Raw genomic sequence first — 18,978 nt, forward strand, 5'->3', positions numbered from 1 at the left:
TGAGATATTTCAGTCTGGACTAAAGCAGTGGACCGAGCGACAGACCGACTTAACCGTCTTTGGAGTCATCGTTGTTAAAACAATGGTTATTTTAGCATTTACAACTACAGCTCCCATAGGCATGCTGTCAAAACCTCAAGTTGTTGAAAGCTCACAAAATAACTGCACTCTGTGGTAGAAATTCTGCTCAGATGTTATTGTGTGTTGCAGTAGTAGATACTCATTACTCACAGATCACGCAGAGAAGCATGTTAGCTTTCCAGAAAGAAAGATGAAAGAAACCCCAAATGAGAAATAAGCCAAATATCGTAAGAGAGCCAAACTCCATTGCACTATTAAGGCTATGTATGTTGCGGTGTATGTATTGTATTTGTTTGATTAACAAATCTCTTAATATATCAAACTGGTTGCTGATTGGTCCTTTTTTTTGAAGGTCAGACTCACAGGTGAGCCGGCAGCGGTCCCCCCACAGCAGTGTAAAACTGTAAATGTGGGCAGCAGATAGAGAAACCACAGGGCCTGTTTCAGTTGGCCCGCAAACAGTCGCATGCTAACAGAACCGGCTGGACGGAGACCAGCAGCATGAAGCCAGAGCTGCTGGACCTGTGTGTGTGTGTGTGTGTGTGTGTTTTAAAGTGGAACTGCATTTACTGTGTGTTTATTATATCACAGGTACATTTGTTTCTGTTGTTATGTCATTTTCTGTGCGGCAACGATTATGTGTGTTTGAAGTATGGCTGTCACCAGTTATTATTTCAATAACTGATTAATCTGCCAAACATTTTCTAAACACCAGAAAATGGTGAGAAACGTCACATACAATTTCATAGAGAATTCTTGCTTTGTCCAAACAGCGCTTCAAACCCCCCAAATATTCACATTACGTAGACTAATATGTTCATTCAGTTATTATATTTATTGAAATTGAATAGCTTTCTTTCTGTTCCAGTACACATATCTGCTTTGTGAATCATCTGCTACGTGCTCAAAAGAAATTTATATTTTTGACTTCATTATGGTGCCTTTTATTTATGCATTAATTACTGTTATTAATTGTATCTTCTCTGTGAGCAGATAGAGAGCTTGTTTTCATTTGTAGTTGAGTGTGATGTTGTTGCACTATATGAACAAAGCATTTTACAGTTGTCCATCTTGGAAGAAGTCTGTATGGATCGAAGCACAGACTTTTATTCAGAAGGATGCATGTTAGCATTTCTATTATCGTGCTTCTTTAAGCGTTGTTGCTGCGTCGTCAGTATGTTTATGTTAGCTTTACTTCCTCTTTGTTTTGGGACTTTCCTCTGGATGAAGATATTCTGCTCTCTGCACTTTCACTATTTCTGGTTGTAAATGTGAAGTTAAGTTGCTTAAAAACAGGCCTGAATCATCGAGTTACTACCCCTGGACACAAATGTTTGACAGGCCAGCCAGCTTTTTTCCCCCTTTCTTTAATACCTCAGACATAGCACACAGGGTGGAGTACGGTGTTGTTCTAATTCTTTATGGAGAGCTTTGCACCTCACTGGAATATGAAATAAGTAAGTAATTATCGAAAGCTGCCATTACAAAACAACTTGACTGAAAGCCTTAAAGTATCTAACATTAAATGGAAGATAAAGCAGGATTAGTTTGCATCATCTTGCTGAAAATTTTCTTCTATGACATTAATGTTTTGAACTGACGAAAAATTGATGGCACCTCTTAATCGGGAGGCCTCTCTCTCCTCTTTTTCCCTTCTGTTTGCAGCACCAGCTTCTCCCTTTTTCTTTTAATTTTTCGAGCTATTGTATCCTGACTTCTCTGCTGACAGGCGGTTTAGGAGAGAAGACTAGCCTGGGGCGGCGTAGGGGAGAGCCCACTTTGGTCAGGGCATGTTTTGATTGGTTGTATTTGGTGTCATCACCTGCTCGCACGGGCCCCCGACTGCATGAGGACTCCGAGGCCTGTGCCCAGAGAGCCCATTGGCTAATCCGGCCCAGCGTTAATGTTGATAAGCATTATGTATTAGACCAGCGATTTTATTTCTTTCTCTGCATAAAACTGCTCATTGTGGGAGAAGCGGGGCTGTGTGTAGTTTGTCATGCTAATTTTTACTGCTGAGAATCATTTAGTGATTTTACTGATGTTACACAGATTGAGTGTATGTATGAGAGAGAAACGCTGTTAATTTCTTGAAAATTGCAGGTATGTGGGTTTATGTAGAGCTTTTTCTTCTGTTATTTTTTTATTGTTGAATTAAACTGTTTGTATAATTTTATTCATTTGTTCTTTTGTAAGGCTATTGTGCAAACTCAGGAAGACACAGAGCATCTATGCAAGAGAAACCCTGTTATCCTCTCTTGTCCAATTTCTCCACAGTTGTAGTTGCTGTTGCTGCTGGTCAGATTGGTCGGAGACACTCTGGAAAGTGCGCCCTCTTCTTTCTACTCTTCAGAGTCAGACTCACAACACATACAGCCAATGAAATTGCTGCATTTTGAACCACATTTGCACAAAGCACTAACGACTAACAGACAACGTACAACTAACAACCCACATGAGCTTCCCAGCTAACATGAACACGTTGCATCCTGCACAAGAGCCACCAAACATATATTCACAGGGGAAAAGCACCCTGCTAACAGGCTGCAGAGGTAATTAGCTGCTCAGCTGCAGCACTTTAAACAGCATGTAAATGTAAGTGCAAATATCAAGATCAGTAAGTGCAGATGCTAAATGGTGACACAAAAACACTGTTTGTTTGTTTGTGAGCTAAGTTTTTACAAGTTCGTTACGTCGTCTCTTTCAAACAAAGGATCACTCACTTTTCTCTTCCAATAATAGAAAATAACAATGAATTTAAAAACTGCTGTTATTATCTTTGATGAAACATGGAGAAGATTAAAGATAAAAAATCATTTTAGTGAGTTTGTTTTTCCCCCAAAGTCCTTAAAGATTTTTTTTTTACTCAATATCTGGATCTTGTACAAACATCAAGATAATAACACAGGTTTTATTTTCCAGGAGTTCAGGAGCTTCATATATGTGAGTTTTTTGAAGATGGCAGAACAAACACAGCACCTGGTGAGTTGGAATTGACGTTTCTTCTCTGTCCTCTGGTGTTTAAAGCTGCTGCCTGTTTCAGTGAATATGTTGTATCACTCTTCTGGACTGGATGCTGTAACAGAAGCGCAGTGGTGTTGTGTCTGCGCTACAGGAAATAACCTGACGAGCAGGAGGATCAGGTCCTGCTGCAAGGATGCTTCTATCAGCTTGTGTTACATGTTCTCTTAATCAATAGCATGATGTTCACAGAGCAGCATCAACACATTCTGTGAGTATTTGAACATTTTTCTCTCATTTGTGAATTTAGATTTTTTTTAAAGAACCAATTTGAAGTGGATAGAAACATTTTGATGGTCTATTTCTGGATTTATATTTGTGTTGAGAGTGTGTTCATATAATTTCTGGGTATTTATGTCTGTTTCTATAAATGTGTATACGTTTTATTTATTTATATGTGTTTAAAACATGAACGTATATGAATTCTGTTCATGCATGTGTCAGTGAGGGGTGAGCGTGAGCGCTGCACATGGTGTTATTTCTATTTCTGTGTGTGTGTGTGTGTGTGTTTGGGGTGTGTGTTCCAGGACATAAAGCTCTCTTTCTTCCAACTCTGCTCAGAGCTTCCCGTCGTCTGTCAGCCTTCATCACCCTCTCACTCCCCCTTTTTCTCCACCGTCTCCCTTTATTTTCAAACTCACATCAAGCCCAACATGTCGGAAAACCTCTGCCACCCTTCATAAAACCTCCCCGCCACACACATACACACATCAGTGATCAGTGGTGTGGGAGAAGTATTCAGTTTCTTTTCTGAAGTATCAGTACAACAATGTAAAAAGATAGATAATACTGAAACATCAATGTTACAGCAGCATTTTACTGTTGGAGCTGCTCCAAGTGGAGCTACTTTGAACTTCTTTTATATACAGTTAGCTAATTTAGTCCAGTGGTGCCCAACCTCGGGGTCAGGCCCCTCCAGAGGGTCATCATTTAAATCTGAGGGGTCATCAGATGATTAATGGGAACTTTTCTGTAATATGTGCTTTTTTTGTGAAATACTGAATAATTTGAACAGTTACACATCAACAGTTGAAATGAAATCATGAGAGATGTTTAGAGAGAAAACATTTGCCGTTAGTAACTCTGAGACTCCGAGAAATGTGACAAGAAGACACAACTACATTGATTTTGATTTTTACAGTAGATATACAAACTTGTACACGATGTGCTACAGTAGACACAAGACACGCTCAGTAATGCACATACATGTTCTGTACGTGCAGAAACAGACATATGTGGAGCTGCAGTGTGTCCATCACTCCTGTCAGTCTAGTGTGATCGTGTATGTAGAGCTTCTGTCAGTAATCTCACCTTGTTCGCTGCTGTTGTCGCCGCTGTGAGACGTGTGTCCACCGCTGGACGGTCCCGGCGTCCCGGCCGAACGGATCGACGCTGCGTCGTCATGGTCTCTGCTCCATGACATCTGCGGGGACAAAGAAACAGGAGGACAGCCAGTGAGACACAGATCGGACATCAAGTGTAATGAAACAGAGCTCCATTCAGGTTCAGATTAGTAAGAAGGGAATAAGACGTCTGATGAATGCTGAACTCACTCATGACCTCATGGATACAGTTCATGCCAGAGACTCGCCTTCAAATGAGGGACAGATGCTGACTTGCCGACCTACCATCTTTCAGTTTTTGATTGACAAAAAGCCCTGAAGGTGGATGTTCCTTCACTAAGACAGAACAAGTGCAGGTCTCAAGGTTTCATGCTCCCTATGCTACAACAGAGCGATCAATACATACATAATCGAATTTAAGTTGATCTATCTGGAGGTCAGACTCAATAGCGCCACCCACAGAAAGTCAACCCGAATAAACATAAAAGGCCATCATTGTCCCAACCAGTTTGACTGACAGGTGATCGATGCAGAAACACCTAATCTAAGAATGTTCAGTAACAAAGACGGAGGCTGAAAAACAAGGACCAGGAGGATTATCAGTGTATCATCCGACCGAAAGGAGGCACTTGAAAAAGAAACCAGAGCTTTCGAGCCGCTGGTCATCCGACACTAAGCTGCTCGACTTCACACTTGGAGGTGATTAAAGGGTTAAAGGCCTGACAAGTGGCTGCTGAGAGCTTTGCTGCAAGGCTGATTTAAAACCTGCTCGGCTGGCTCGGAAAACAGACACAACCAGACTTTTCACCGCTATTATTGCTGCTTCTCTGGGAAAAGAAAGAAGTCTTCACGAGTCCAAGAGAAGAAAAAAGATCTGTGTATCTGTGTGTGTGTATGTGCGTGTGTGTATGCTTGTGATCTGTGGCCAGACAAATGAACTCACAGCAGTTTTAACCTGACTTATTTCCAACAACAGATGTGACTCCTGCAGCTGGATGATCAAATCTATCTGCTCATAATCTATTTTCCCTTTATGCGGATTTCAACATTTCAAGTTTGTTTAATAAACCCTGCAGAGCAACTTTGACTGCGTCCAGAAATGGAATAATATAGTTGAACAAAACAATGTTAACTCTCCTTACCACCTTTTTCCAGAGCTTTTAAACTGCATGTCAGGGTCTTTATCGGGTCAGATCAGATCAGCTTCTATGCGACGACAAGTTGCTGAGAGGAAGGCTCTGACTTTAGTTTGTGTGAATGTAAGATTGGAGAATCCGGCCTTCTTCAAGTCTCTAGGTGGAGTTCTGGAAAGGATGCCATCTAGGGGCTCCATAGTTCTGCTGGGGGACTTCAGCACTCACATGTTCAAAGCCTCCATTGTGGAAGCGGCTTCTCGTGGTCAGAAGGTTGCCAACGCCTGTCATAGCAGCAACCTGAGAACATGCTGGTGGATCAGCGGTGAAGGAGGCTGTTAGGCTGAAGAAAGAGACCTTTTGGACTCGGTTGGCCCAGGGGTCTCCTGAAGCAACAGAGGCCAGAGGTGCTGCAACTTTGGTGGCCACCTGAGCAAAAACGCTGTCTGTTCTGGTTCTGTTAGAAGACTCAGGAAGGGAAAGCAGGACTTGGCTCAGGCTCTCTCCGGTAGGGGACGAGACCTGATGACCCTGACAGGAGATATTGTTGTGGAAAGAGCACCTTGAGGAAGTCCTGAGCCCGACCAGCACATCCTCTGTCAAGGAGGTCTGAAGACTCAGGAGAAGCCTCACCCATACGCCTGGCAGAAGTCTGAGGTAATGAAGAAGCAGCAAGGCACCAGGTGTGCTGCAGTTCTGGACATTGCTGGGCTGACCTTTCTGACACTCCTCTTCAATGTCATGTGCATATCAGACACATCTTTAAATCAGATCTTTTAAAATCTCATTATTTATATTTCAAACTCCTAACAACTTCTAGTTTTGTTATGCCAAAGAATACAAGGTGGTGTTTAGTGTTTTTACCGTTAAAACTCAACATGTGCTTCAACAAAAATCTGAGAATTTATCATTAAATGATACAGTGTAAAGTACCAAATGGTTGCAGGTCGATTGGTAACAGGTGGTAGTATCATGATTGGGTATGAAATGGGCATCCTGGAGAGGCTCAGTTGTTCACAAGCAAGGATGGAGTGAGGTTCACCCCTTCATGAACACATGACTGTATAAAGGATATTACTGCATGGGCTCAGGAGTCCAGATTTTTTTGGAATCAGGGTTGTACATCTGTAAAACGCTGTCAAGTATTTCTGACTGTATATTAGGAATACAATAATAATGCAACATCTGTAACAGCATGGTGTGTAATTTCTTTTGAAAATGGTATATGTGACAGAAGACATAGCCTATGTAGAACAGTCCACTGCTGCTCTGAGTATCTGTGCTGTCTAACAGCATCATGACACAACTCTGTGGGAATCAGCAGCAGAATATGTGTCAGCGTATCAGTTTCCAGGAAGCGACAGGGAGCTCACCTGATCCATGTTGTTCCCCGATGACCTGATGAAGTCTTCGCTGTCTGATTTGTTTCCATCTCTGTCATCTATAACCAGATCGATCGGCATTTTCCCTTTCAGACAGCTGATGTATCGATGACAGAAGTTATCACAAAGCTCATGAACCTGGAAATAAAATGCATACTTAAAAAAAGCATAGTTCCACAATTGACCAAAATGGTCTCTTAATGGTCATATATATAGACAACCCCTGATATAGACACATACACATATAGTTTAACCACACACACACACACACACACACACACACAGTATATAAAAATAAAAGATAAAATTCTAGGAATGTAACTTTAGAAGTATGCACAGTGGACATTTTTTTTATCTCAATACTTCATATTAAACAGCAGATGCTGGTTGAAGCAGAGCCTGATCAATAAAAGGTCAAAGATCACTGAGATAAATCTGTTTTTTTTCTGACCTTCTCCAACTCCAGGAGGTGGAAGCGCAGCACTTGTATCGCCTGGATCATCTACAAAAAACATTAAATGAGCAAAAAATAAACACATTTTTAACAAAAGTCAACATTATTACAGTAAAATATAATAATAATAATGATAATAATATCTCACCAAATTATCCAGCTCTGGGTTTGATGAAAATAAAGGCCTCTCTGATCGGATCTGGACACACAAAGATATTAGAAATATTAAACGGAAGGCTGGACCCCCTGGGGTTGGTTGTATTGCACTGTAGAGCTAGTTAGTCTAGCTGTTTCTTAGCTTACAATAGCCAATCAATGTGTCAATGTGTTTTAGTACGAAAGCTAACAAAATACATTGTCTAAGAAGGCTTTTAGCATGAGTGCTAACCAATGTGTTTGTCTAAGAAGGCTTTTAGCATGAGCGCTATCCAATGTATTTAGTCTAACAAGGCAGCATGAGCGCTAAACACTGTATTTGTCTATATCGAATAACAGATTTGACTGGAGTTTAAACTTCCGCAAACGAAACAAAGAGGAGGACAGAGCCAGCTAGCACTGGTAACTGGGCTTTTTAAAAATTAAATCATAGTCAGCTAATGAAATGCTTCGTAACGTTAACGGTAATGTTAGCATCTTACGCTAGAGCAAATAAACAAGCTGTCGGTCTAGAAAGGCAAAAAGGGCAAAAAAGAGCCGCCTCCAAGCTCTTCAGATGATTCAGCACCACTCAAACCACTGAGACATAACTCCAAACCTTTATAGACCAGCTGTGCCCACTTACATCTGCTAAGATATGATTAGGACACAGGTTTAGTATCATACCACAAAAGCACATTATAAACAAGATTGTAGTGGCCTTAAAGTAACACCTGCATTATTGCATAATCTTGAGGCCTGGTCTTTTATTTTGGACATTCTGTCCTTGTCATGTTAAACACTCTACAATTCTTTGATGATGGAGTATTTTTTATATATCTATACTTTTTGCTAAGTGAATAATTTGAATATTCCTTTGAACAGGGACTTATAATCACAGAATGCATAGAAAGTGGGATTCAATGGGATGTCAGTGGGGGCCCAAAGCTCATTTTTGCCCAGAGACCCCTAGGAAGATTGGTCCGGCCCTGGCCCTTTATGATCCTGCAGATCTGTTCTGTATTAACTCTGACATGTGGATGAAATGCTTGTTTCTGTACCTGTTTGGAGAAGACAGCGATGTCCTCGTTGAAGGAGTCGGAGGAGCAAACATCTCCTCCGGCCACGCCGCTCTCTCGCGGCGTGCACGTTGCCAATTCACATTTTTCAAAAATCAGTGCGAGCAGAGGGAATAAAGGATGTCTGCAGGAGAAAGAGGGGGAGAGGAGGAGGAGGAGAAGGAGGGATCAGCTCAGATTGCAAAACTGTAACAAGTTTCCTGCCACCTCAAACTTTCCTAGATATCCATAAGAAACAGTCAAGAAACAGAATCACCTTCAGAGCACTTTTATCAACAACAAGAGGGCTTTATAAACTAAAAACAAAACAAAATTAATTTGAATATTTCACTAAATTACAAAGAAACAAACATGAGGTACAGAAATTTGCCCAGTTTTGGAGGTGAATAGAACCAGAAAATCACAATTAAAAAATTAAACTGCATCACCTCTTTCAAACTTCCTCACTTACTCTGGATAATCCACAGAACACAAGGTCGATAGTTTTCACAGGGAAAACTTCTTCAGTAGTTTACTTCCAAAATGTTTACATGTGTTGAAAACAAAAGGGTTTTTTTATGGTACTTGAGGCAGACCTGGACAAGTAAAACCCAAACTATCCGCATGAGGGAAGTGAGGAAATAAGTCAAACAAACAAAAACAGGCTGAACTGGGATCTGCAATGAAACACAAAGCAGGCGTTTGATAAACAGGTGGAATAAAACTGTCTACAAAAAGCCCACTGCTTTATCAAAGCTTAAAAGCTTAGAATTTATTATAAAGATATTTATTAAGTATATGATTTAATGAGGCTGCATTATTTATTAAAAACAAGAAAAAACACACGCAAGAATGCAATAAAAACTAGTTCAAAAGAAGCAGACTAGACCGAATTAGAAGTTTAAGGACGTTTCGATATTTAGAAGGTGACACTGAATCCAGTCAGTGGATCTTCTTTGGTAAACAGGCTGAACTCTGCCTGAAGATCAGAAACTTAAAGTCAGGAGAACGTTGCAGTAATCTAGACAGGAAAATAATACAAGTCTATTTTTTATTTCAAATATCGTTAAAGTAAAAACAATGCTTAAATATCTTAATGCTGCAACAAATCCAAGCTCAATGTTTAGAGAGACATGCAGTTTTACGTTTAACTGAAGTAAGTTGAAATTTGACACTTAGCTTGATGCGTCCACCAGGCAGTCCTGTGGTGATACTCAGAATATTTTCATGTCATTAGAATTAAAATTAAATGAGATGTCATGATGCACTGTAAAAAGTGTTGTGAAGCCTATAGAGAAAACAGAAAAGACCCCAGAACTGAACCGCCAGGCACTGCAAATACTCGGTCAGGGGTACAATATAACAGGGAGGGAGCATAAACAGAAATAAACCAGGTGAGGCCTGCAGCAGGGACAGGCAACCCACCAGGAAACAGAGTTAAACTGTATTCATTGGCCATAATCTGATTTTTTTTTTTTTTTTTTTTTTTTTTTTTTAAACGTAGCTAGACTGAAACAGAAAATCTGCAACTATGTTAGTAATCAATTAATGTTTTAGTTATGTATAAGCTAAAATGTCAAACATTTGCTGGTTCCTGCTTCTAAAGTGTGACACAGAAATCTGAAAGTATCACTTAGGCTCTCAGAAATGGACCTTTTTCACTATTTTCAAACATTTTATGGACAAAACAATTCATTGAGAAGATACTAGGCAGATTGATTGATAATGAAGGGATTAAAGGTGAGTTGATTTGACAAGGTTTTTACAGTGCAGCTGTACGCCACAAGCAACAACTGTAGCTGCTGACCGAGCAGAATGGATCCTGCTGCTCTGATAGTCAACAAATGACCAAAACTACTGTTTGTTCATGTTTTTCTTTACTGGTATGAAGTTGTGTTTTTGAAGCAGTTTTCTGTTAGACTGCATCGCAGGAGCTGAGCACAGGGGCTGAATGATGAATCTTATTAGGGAGGAAGAAAGAAAGAGTGCTCTAAACTTGTCTGCTGTTACACTGAAAAGAGAAGACAGCTACCACACTAGAAAAAATGTCTGAGCAGCAGTGATGGGATGTAACTAAGTACAATTTTGAAGTACTTGTACTTCACATGTTTGACTTTATGTCCTTTTATATTTACATTTCAATGGGAAATATTGGATTTTTTTTACTCCATTACATTTACTTAACAGCTGTAATTATTTTGCAGAGGTAGTTAAAGATGTATTTTTGCTGAAGTAACTTTTACTTGTGTTGGAGTATTTTTACATTGCCATATTGCTACTTGGACCGCAGTAAATGAGCTGAATATACTTCTTTTACCACTGTTGGGCACATTTTCTTTGTGCCTGTGAAGAAAGAACAGGATTCACTTCATCACCCTAACACACAGATAATGTTGGTCTGGCTCAGCTCGGCCTGGAAGGGAACGGCTTGAGCTCATTCCCAAACAGTGAAAAGCCCAACAGATAAATCAAACATAAAATGACACCAGGAACTATTTTTACAGAAGAAGAGAAACGTTCTGAGGAGCCCCCTCTCCCCATCAGTCCTGTTTCTCTTTTTCTTTTTTGTCTCTTTTTACAGCGTCGTAAACTCATCATACCCATAAATGGCGTCTTTGTCCCTCTTAACGGCGTCCCCGGCTGTGGCGGCCATGCTGCTGCTGGTGTGGGTGGACTGGGCATACTGGTGTGGAGGGTACGGACCGCCAGCGGCGGCAGCCAGGTGCACGGCCTGCAGAGAGCGGGCAGCAGCGGCGTGGTGGTGGTGATGGTGGTGTGGGTCTCCGTACACTCCGCCCACCCCCTCCAGCCCATAGTGGGCCAGGTCTTCATACTGAAACACAAAGATAAGAGATGTGTGACCTTTGACCTCTTGAGTTGTCCTGTAGGAGCTGTTGGCTGACCTCAGTGGAGGTCAAACATGTGAACCGTGGATGTGGTCAGACTGTGTTCAGGGTTTAGAAGCAGCATGAGGACGTTTAACGGACTCAATCTCAGGATTAATGTAAAAGCAGTGCCATCACAAAAGAGACAATAAAATGACAAACTCTCACCAACAGACGATAAAGGAAGGTTAATTTAAGAAAAAGAAACTTTTCTGATTTTGTTCCTAAAAACAAAAACACCCTTCTTTAAAGAGGAATGAGCTGGCTGTAAAACTGTAAACACACAACAACAACAACATTTGGAAAAAAAAAAAAAAAAAAAACCTAAAACACACAATAACATCATGAAATCCGAGAGCAAGAAGAGTCAACAAAAACTGATTACAGGCCACAGGTGTTTCTGTTATTATGTCCACACCCCCCTGTTTATTTTTTCTCTCATGTGACAACTGCTAATGTTTTTGGAAAAGAAGTTTGACATTTTTAAACACCTGGTCTGTGTTTAAAAGTATTATTCTTACAGTCTGATAAGATTCTGATGGCAGATTATTATGTCCAGATAAAAACATAAATAATAAAAATAAAACAGTATGTTGACTTATTGAAAAAAAAGCAGAAGAACGATCCTGCGTTTGAGCGGTTTTCCACAAAATAACATTAAAATCTTATAACAGCAGAATTAAGACGTCTTTGATAGCCAGGACTAAGCTTTATTAAGTGTTTGTTTCATTGTGGAGGTGTTCCTATTATTATGTCCAGCCCCTGCTTATTTTGTCTGACGTGATCAGTACTGTGATGTTTATTCACTTTGAAACATCCAGCGTGTGAAATGACAAACTCAGTTTTCAGATAAAATCATAAAAACGTAAATTCCGTGTTAAACGAAACAACGTTTGAACTGCAGAGTTCATGGTCTGCATTTTACGCAGGGGTGGACAAAATAACATGAACACTTCAAAACATGATGCAGCTGAATGTAAAAACGAGACGTCTGTGACAGCGGCAACTAAAACTGGACATTAGAAACCTAATCAGTCTCATATCATCAGTTTTCACACTCTCCCCTACTCTGCTCATCTCCTCAAGTACTTCAGAAACTATGGCTTCACGCTGGAGTGAAAACAAGTTTGTGTGCAGAAATCCACCTGGAAGAAAACAGGAAGTGTTCTCTAGCATGAAGTCAAAATAAGTTTCAACTTTTCCATCACAATCTATGAACATAAGATAAAAAAAACACATCTAAAAATTGTTTTTTTTCCAACTGTAGCAACTGAGCTTTATCATTTGCTTTAACAGACCGTCTCTGTTATGCTTTTATTTCATCCAATTTTAAATATACAAGTAAGCTCACATTAATTTAAAAAAGATGGTAATGTGATCAATCTTTAATTTCAAAGCAACAAGTAAAAAGAGCCACTGTGAAGAAGATTAGAATTTCAAAAATCAGAAACCTGATTTTACTCAGAGAGAAGCTGATGTGTTTATATGTAGCCTGAAGTTTTTGTAAAAAGTTATTAAACTTCCAGACTGTGTGTACCTACAGAAATAAGACCAAAAATCAATTAAATAACAGGAATGTGTTTTTATTTTCTTTGCTCGCTGCGTTGGTGCTGTTGGTTTCTTTTTTTTCCTTCTTTTTCCACTCTGAGCAACGACGCCACAAATTACTGTTACAAAGGAGTTTTAAAGTTTAGAAGCTCTCATTAAAGAGGATCATTAGTTCTTACTGTATTTTCTCTCATTAGATCGATCAGTGATCAGTAACCAATAAATCGCAGTTTAAACTTTGACCTCGACCAACAGCCTGCGTGAGCAAAACGTTTCCAAACTCCGCGTGTCTGAACGTGCGTATAAAACGTTCTTTATCCACCTGTTTGTTGGTGTGTTGAGCTCCGTCAGTTCAGGCTGAACGGATTTTATCAGCCGTGAAAAAACGAAACGAAACGTTTTTCTTCTCCGCCGCTGAAGCACAAACGGCCTCAAACACAGGACTGAGACCCGGGAACAAACTGCTGAATGTGCGATGAATCCTGCGTTCAGATGAGTTCTCAGCCGCTGCACAAAGTGCGACGCTCAGCCGCAAACGTCTTTTCACTCTGCGCATAAAACGTTTGCAAAGGCCGTGAAAACACAGAGCGACTGAGTTTTTCTGGTGGAATAAAAAGTTTTTTGTTCATTTCAAACTGATTAACTTTCAGTCATAAATCAACGGAAAAGTAACTGGAAAAGGGCCTAAAGTTCAAAGTGAACACATAAACTAAAAAGTAAAGTTACGCTAAAAAAAAAATAAAGTTTAGTTAAAGTTTAATTATCGAAATTTGAAATATTTAGTTAACTAAAATATTTTTTTAAATATGATCAGCTGACATTTATTTTTTTCTCTTCAGTTTTTTTTCTGAGTGAAAATAATTGTATTAAATTTTCGTCATGTGTTTCACTGCTGCAGTTAATAATCACTAAATCTAAAGTTTTACTTTTACACGGGAAAGTGCTTTATTTAAATCTGTTCATGTGAAAACAAATCTGTGGAAAAAGTGACGTTCAAAAAGAAATCTGGGAAATGAAGTTTTAGTCTTTACAGTGAAAAAGTTCCATGAATTATTTTAACGCACGGGAGAAAGTCTGTGTCGTTACTAGTTCCTGAAATTAAAAAGACTAATATTAATCAGCTAAGAAACAAACTAATATTAATGAAGCTCAATTCTAATTTTAAATGAGGGTGAATTTCTTCAGCAGAGTTTAAATCCGGTTTCCTCTCAGCTTTGTGTCACTTTGAAGAAAAGTGGCTTTTCCACAAATCCAGACTCACTTTATTCACACCTGATTCCTGCTCTGACCATCAAACTTTGCAGCTGAACTCAAAGCTGAAAACAAACCGTCTTCTCTCTCTCATCGTGTCTCTGCGCTAATAAAAGTTGATTTTTACGCACCCGTTGCGCCATCGGCCCCGTCTCTCCGCCCGGAATCCAGGTGACTCCTGCGGTGCAAAACACACATCCAACTCCCCGGTGCCGGAGCGTTAATCAGCTAGTCCCGTGTGTAACGCGTGTGACCGAGTCCAGCCGCAGAGAGAAACGTACAAACACGCACAGAGCAGCAGCAGCGGGGCTCTGCAGGCTCCACTCCGCTCTCCACGGGAACCGACCGACGGCAACACTCCGCCAACTGCAGCACCAGCCCGGGCAGACGCTGTCCTGCTACCGGCCTCCAGTTCCAAGCAACGACCAACCACACAACCAGCCGCTCAGTCCGCAGGTCGAATCCGATCAGTCTGCATCCAAACCGGTGGGTTAAAGTGACGCGGACCCGCCCGCTGCGCTCTGAGCCGGGCCGTGCGGCGCTGTCTTCTGCGCGGAGGTGCGTTCAAATCCCCATCGCAGCTCCAGCGGAGCGGCTTCCTCCTCCCTTAGAGCAGGCCGTTCGGGTGTGAGGGGAGGGTGGGGGAGGGAGAGAGGGCAGGGGGAGAGAATAGTTTTTCCTCTAGCTTAAAGGAGCAGAGACTCGCTGCGCGTCCCCGCAGCTTCCACAAGACGTGGGAAGGCGCGCCACCGCGAGGTGCTCGGCATGGAGGGAGTGTGACTGAATGCTGGGGGGAGACAAAAGCCTCCTCACATTGTTGCTGGGGACACAAACATTTTAGATGATGTAGGAATCACTGGAGCAGATAAATTACTTTGCTGTTGACACATAAAGTTGGTATTTTACGGTAGAACTTTTCAAGTCCTTAAATACGACAACGTTTCAACACAAAGATGGAATAAAACTCCTTTAAAACTTGTGGATAAAAAAAAATCTGTACAGTAGAAAAAGGACTGGATCACCAACAAAGACCCCAGACCTCCAGGGGCCCCGAACGCTCCAGGTTTACTATGTGGCAAGAAGTTGGTGGTAATTTGATTAACTGCAAATGTGTGTGTGAATACTGTCTGCGCCACCAAAGCACAACATAAACTGAACTGAGAGCAGCCCCGAGGTCACTCCTGCAACATTACATCATACTGAGGCCAAATTTACTGAGTTAAAATCTAGTTTTAGGGAGTTGATTAGTTTACTTTATGTTGTGCCTTCATGCTGCTGCACATGTTGACACCCCTCAACCCACTGTTCCTATCATATCTACCCCTTACTGTCTATAGGAGATATACATGCAACCCATAACTTAGTCAAGTGATAAACTAATTACTAAATAATACAAAACACAAACAGTGGGAGAACAGAGGGCTCAACAAGGGCCCAATGCACAGGGGTCCAATGTGGCCCTGAGTAAAGTAGAGAGTAAACTGCAGTAAATCTTGATATTAAGAATGACTCCTTTCATTCTCTTTATTGTTTGTTTTGCAGGTAAAAACTTTTATGTTGCAGAATGGAAACACTTTAAATGTTTGACAGCAACATTAAACAATTGAGGCCAAAATATTCCTGACACAACAAACCTTGAATATTCAAGCAGAGAGAGAAAGTTTCCAATAACTCTGTGATTCCTGTTCCCTCTCATTCTGTTATGACTCCGCTTACCTTTTTTAGGATGGTGTTATTATATTAGCTTAAAGTGTGAACCACAGTTGCTCCAAAGTAAGACAAGTAATCTGCGCTTTTAAATGCCAAAGTTTAAATGTGAAGATGCAAGAAAGTGTCCTTCACGCTGAACACTGAGGGCTGAACTCTTGGACACCTGCGCCATCTAGTGTTTGTAAAGCGTTACTACCAGCCAGAGCACTCCCATGTATTATTAATCAGATTAAAGATGCTGACTGCTCAGATCTGATGAGAGACAGAGGTCGTTAAGAATTCACTGCAGCTAAAAACTGCGGTTAATTTGAAAGAGACTTCGGACATCAGACGAAACATTCACCAAACATGAGCTGTTCACACGTTTAGCCTTCTAATAATATGCAGTAACTGAGCAGAGAACGTCAATGCGGATGGAAGATTCATTTAAATTAAATTAAGAAATTTAAAATCTAGTCAAATAAACCAGAATTATCTGCATGGCTTGATTACACTAAAGTTAAACAGCTGTTCTGTAACATTTGTGAATTAAAATGTCTAAAAACTGTGTTTTGTAAAACTTGTGTTATGTATTTATACACATGACACATATTGTGTGTTTAAGTGAGTATTTTTTGTCCCTTTTTTGTAATTTGGGTGAAATGACACTAAGTCGGAGTAGGAATATTATTGCCAATTTAAAAAGGAGCTGAAAATATCACACAGCTCATACAGTTGTAGTAAAGTTAGTGTTTAGGACCACAAACATGCTGTAGTAACTTCAGGGGAATATTAAAAAAAAAAGCTCTGCTGTTTATGGACTTGTTAAATCTTTTAAAAGCATTTTGGTTCCACTTTCTGTCAACACTCCTTCATACAGAGTTTATAGTTTTTCTTAATAGATTAATATTGATTTATAAATCAGCTGTAAGATATTATTTCAAATATCTTCTGTGTTGCTGGTTGGAGGTGTTTCCCTGATGGTCTGAAGAAACACTTAGAGCTGAAAGTGCCTTATTTTAATCACTCTGTCAGTGATTTCTCTGAAAACTTTTTCAACTGGAGAAACCTACTTCATATGAAACTACAGACGGTGAATAAACCCGGAAATCTGCTGCTATAACGTGACTGAATGTCTACTGTTCTGTTAGCGCCCCCCTACAGGCTACAGAGTTCATGACAACAAAGTGTTGCACAGAACAAACATCCAGGATTTTTTTTTATTTTTTTAAGGTGGATTCATAAACCTGAAGTCCCCCAGCAACAACACTCCAGGAGCAGGGAGCAGATCTACAGCGTGAAGCCAGCAGGCAGCCAGAGAGCCGTCAGCCTGAACAGTAGAGGAAGTGAATGCAGCAGCTGGTTCCTTCTGTACTCCTCTAGGAGATTCTGATTTGGTTTCCAACATGAAATAATAATTATGAGATGATTCTGACTGACTCTTCTTAGAAAACGCATGTCTGAATTATTGTGCTGTAGCATGCTGCAGAAACAATGTTTGAACAGAAGTATGAGAGATTAGATGAGAACAAGCAGACTCAAAGCTTCATTGAGTTTCAGCAATAAACAACAATTACACAAAGACAGACAGTGGAATCAGAGGAAGGACAAACCTTGGGATGAGCGTGTCGTCACTGCTCCAGCCAGCGAGATGCTCAACTTACAGAGGAGCAAACGTGGAAAAGCAACTTCGCAACATAACGAGTCTGAACTTCATCTTCAGCACAGGTTCTTCGTCAGCCTGTTAGACAGAGCAGGTGAGAGCGTGTTTATATACACACAAGATGGCCGAAGCTTTGTCAATTATCCAATGAGAAGTCCATACACAGACGTCCCGCCTCTGAGGATGATGCACCTGCAACGCAGAAACTTCAAAATAAAAGGGCACAACAACGCCCTGTGGAAATAGAAAACACAAAAACACTAGTTAAATGTTTAAAGAACTATTTTAAAAAATAACCATAAAAACGATCTGATGCTGAAATCGTCTTTCATTCATCTCTGATCACCTCAGAGTATCGATCCAGGAAGCCATTAAAATAATGTCTTCTCACTTCCTTCTCCTTCCCAATACAAAGTAACAAAGATAATGTTTTCATTTGCACCCAGTAGCCAAAAATGTCTGGATAGTGAACATTAATGTCACTGTTATTTATACATAATTTCACCTGTAACTGGATTTCCAGTTTATTGCAAGAATCCAAAAGTTCCAGTTCTGATTTGCATTCTTACAATATTTATTCACATTATCACATTAGAAGAAAGGTAAAAATTATCACTTACATAATTTGATATACGCAATGCAAAGTCTTAGAAAAAATCTTATCATAATAAAATCATGACTTACATTCTTCAGAACTTGTTGAGTTGACATCAACCTTTTTTAACCCCACAGACTGTTCTGGACTCAGCTCAGTACACTTTATTACTGACACATTTAAGTCACTGGAGAGGACATGGAGTATCTGCACCGGCTGTTTCCATCCAAATAAAGTGAGACCAGACACAGAAAACACAGAATCACACTTAAATAAGGTCTAAATCATAAAAATAACACACAGTCACATCCACCAGTTATTTACAAAATAAATGCCAAATACTGGAGATTATTATTATATCATATAGTTGGAACATCTGTGGAGCAGATGTGGAGCAGATGTGAAGACAAAGCTGCAGTGGCATTGCTTGACCACAAGGTGTCACTAAAGTACAGTTATCTATTAACGTGGCAGAAGAGGAGCAGTGACATGTTTTGGCCTGGGGCACATGAACTCTTAATTTGAAGAATAGCTTGCAAGCGCTTGTAAGCAGCGAAGAGTGAAGTACCAGAGTGAAGTATCAGACCTGAGAGTTGAATAATACAATGTATATCAGAGTATCTTGAATATTTGTTATCACAAAGTAATTCACAGGTTTGATGACCACAGGAACAAGATTTCTGATTTAACTACGGCTGTCACAGCTATTACTACTACTACTACAACTACTTTTACCACCA

The 18,978-nt window shown here is 40.2% G+C and overlaps 1 protein-coding gene across 1 annotated transcript in view; it reads right to left on the minus strand.

The window, feature by feature from the left end:
- The window catches only part of meis1a (Meis homeobox 1 a), a 42,973-nt gene extending 28,139 nt beyond the window's left edge, over positions 1-14,834 (minus strand). The window contains exons 1-7 of the mRNA XM_041932990.1: positions 14,423-14,834; positions 11,208-11,440; positions 8,611-8,752; positions 7,563-7,613; positions 7,412-7,462; positions 6,952-7,098; positions 4,414-4,525 (exon numbers count right to left, since the gene is read on the minus strand). Coding sequence (XP_041788924.1) covers positions 4,414-4,525; positions 6,952-7,098; positions 7,412-7,462; positions 7,563-7,613; positions 8,611-8,752; positions 11,208-11,440; positions 14,423-14,434 — 748 coding nt within the window. The 5' untranslated portion in view covers positions 14,435-14,834. The remainder of the gene's footprint in view (positions 1-4,413; positions 4,526-6,951; positions 7,099-7,411; positions 7,463-7,562; positions 7,614-8,610; positions 8,753-11,207; positions 11,441-14,422) is intronic.
- Between the last annotated feature and the right edge of the window lie 4,144 nt (positions 14,835-18,978).

This window comes from Chelmon rostratus, chromosome 3 (genome assembly GCF_017976325.1).
Source record: "Chelmon rostratus isolate fCheRos1 chromosome 3, fCheRos1.pri, whole genome shotgun sequence".
NCBI classification, from domain to species: Eukaryota; Metazoa; Chordata; class Actinopteri; order Chaetodontiformes; family Chaetodontidae; genus Chelmon; species Chelmon rostratus.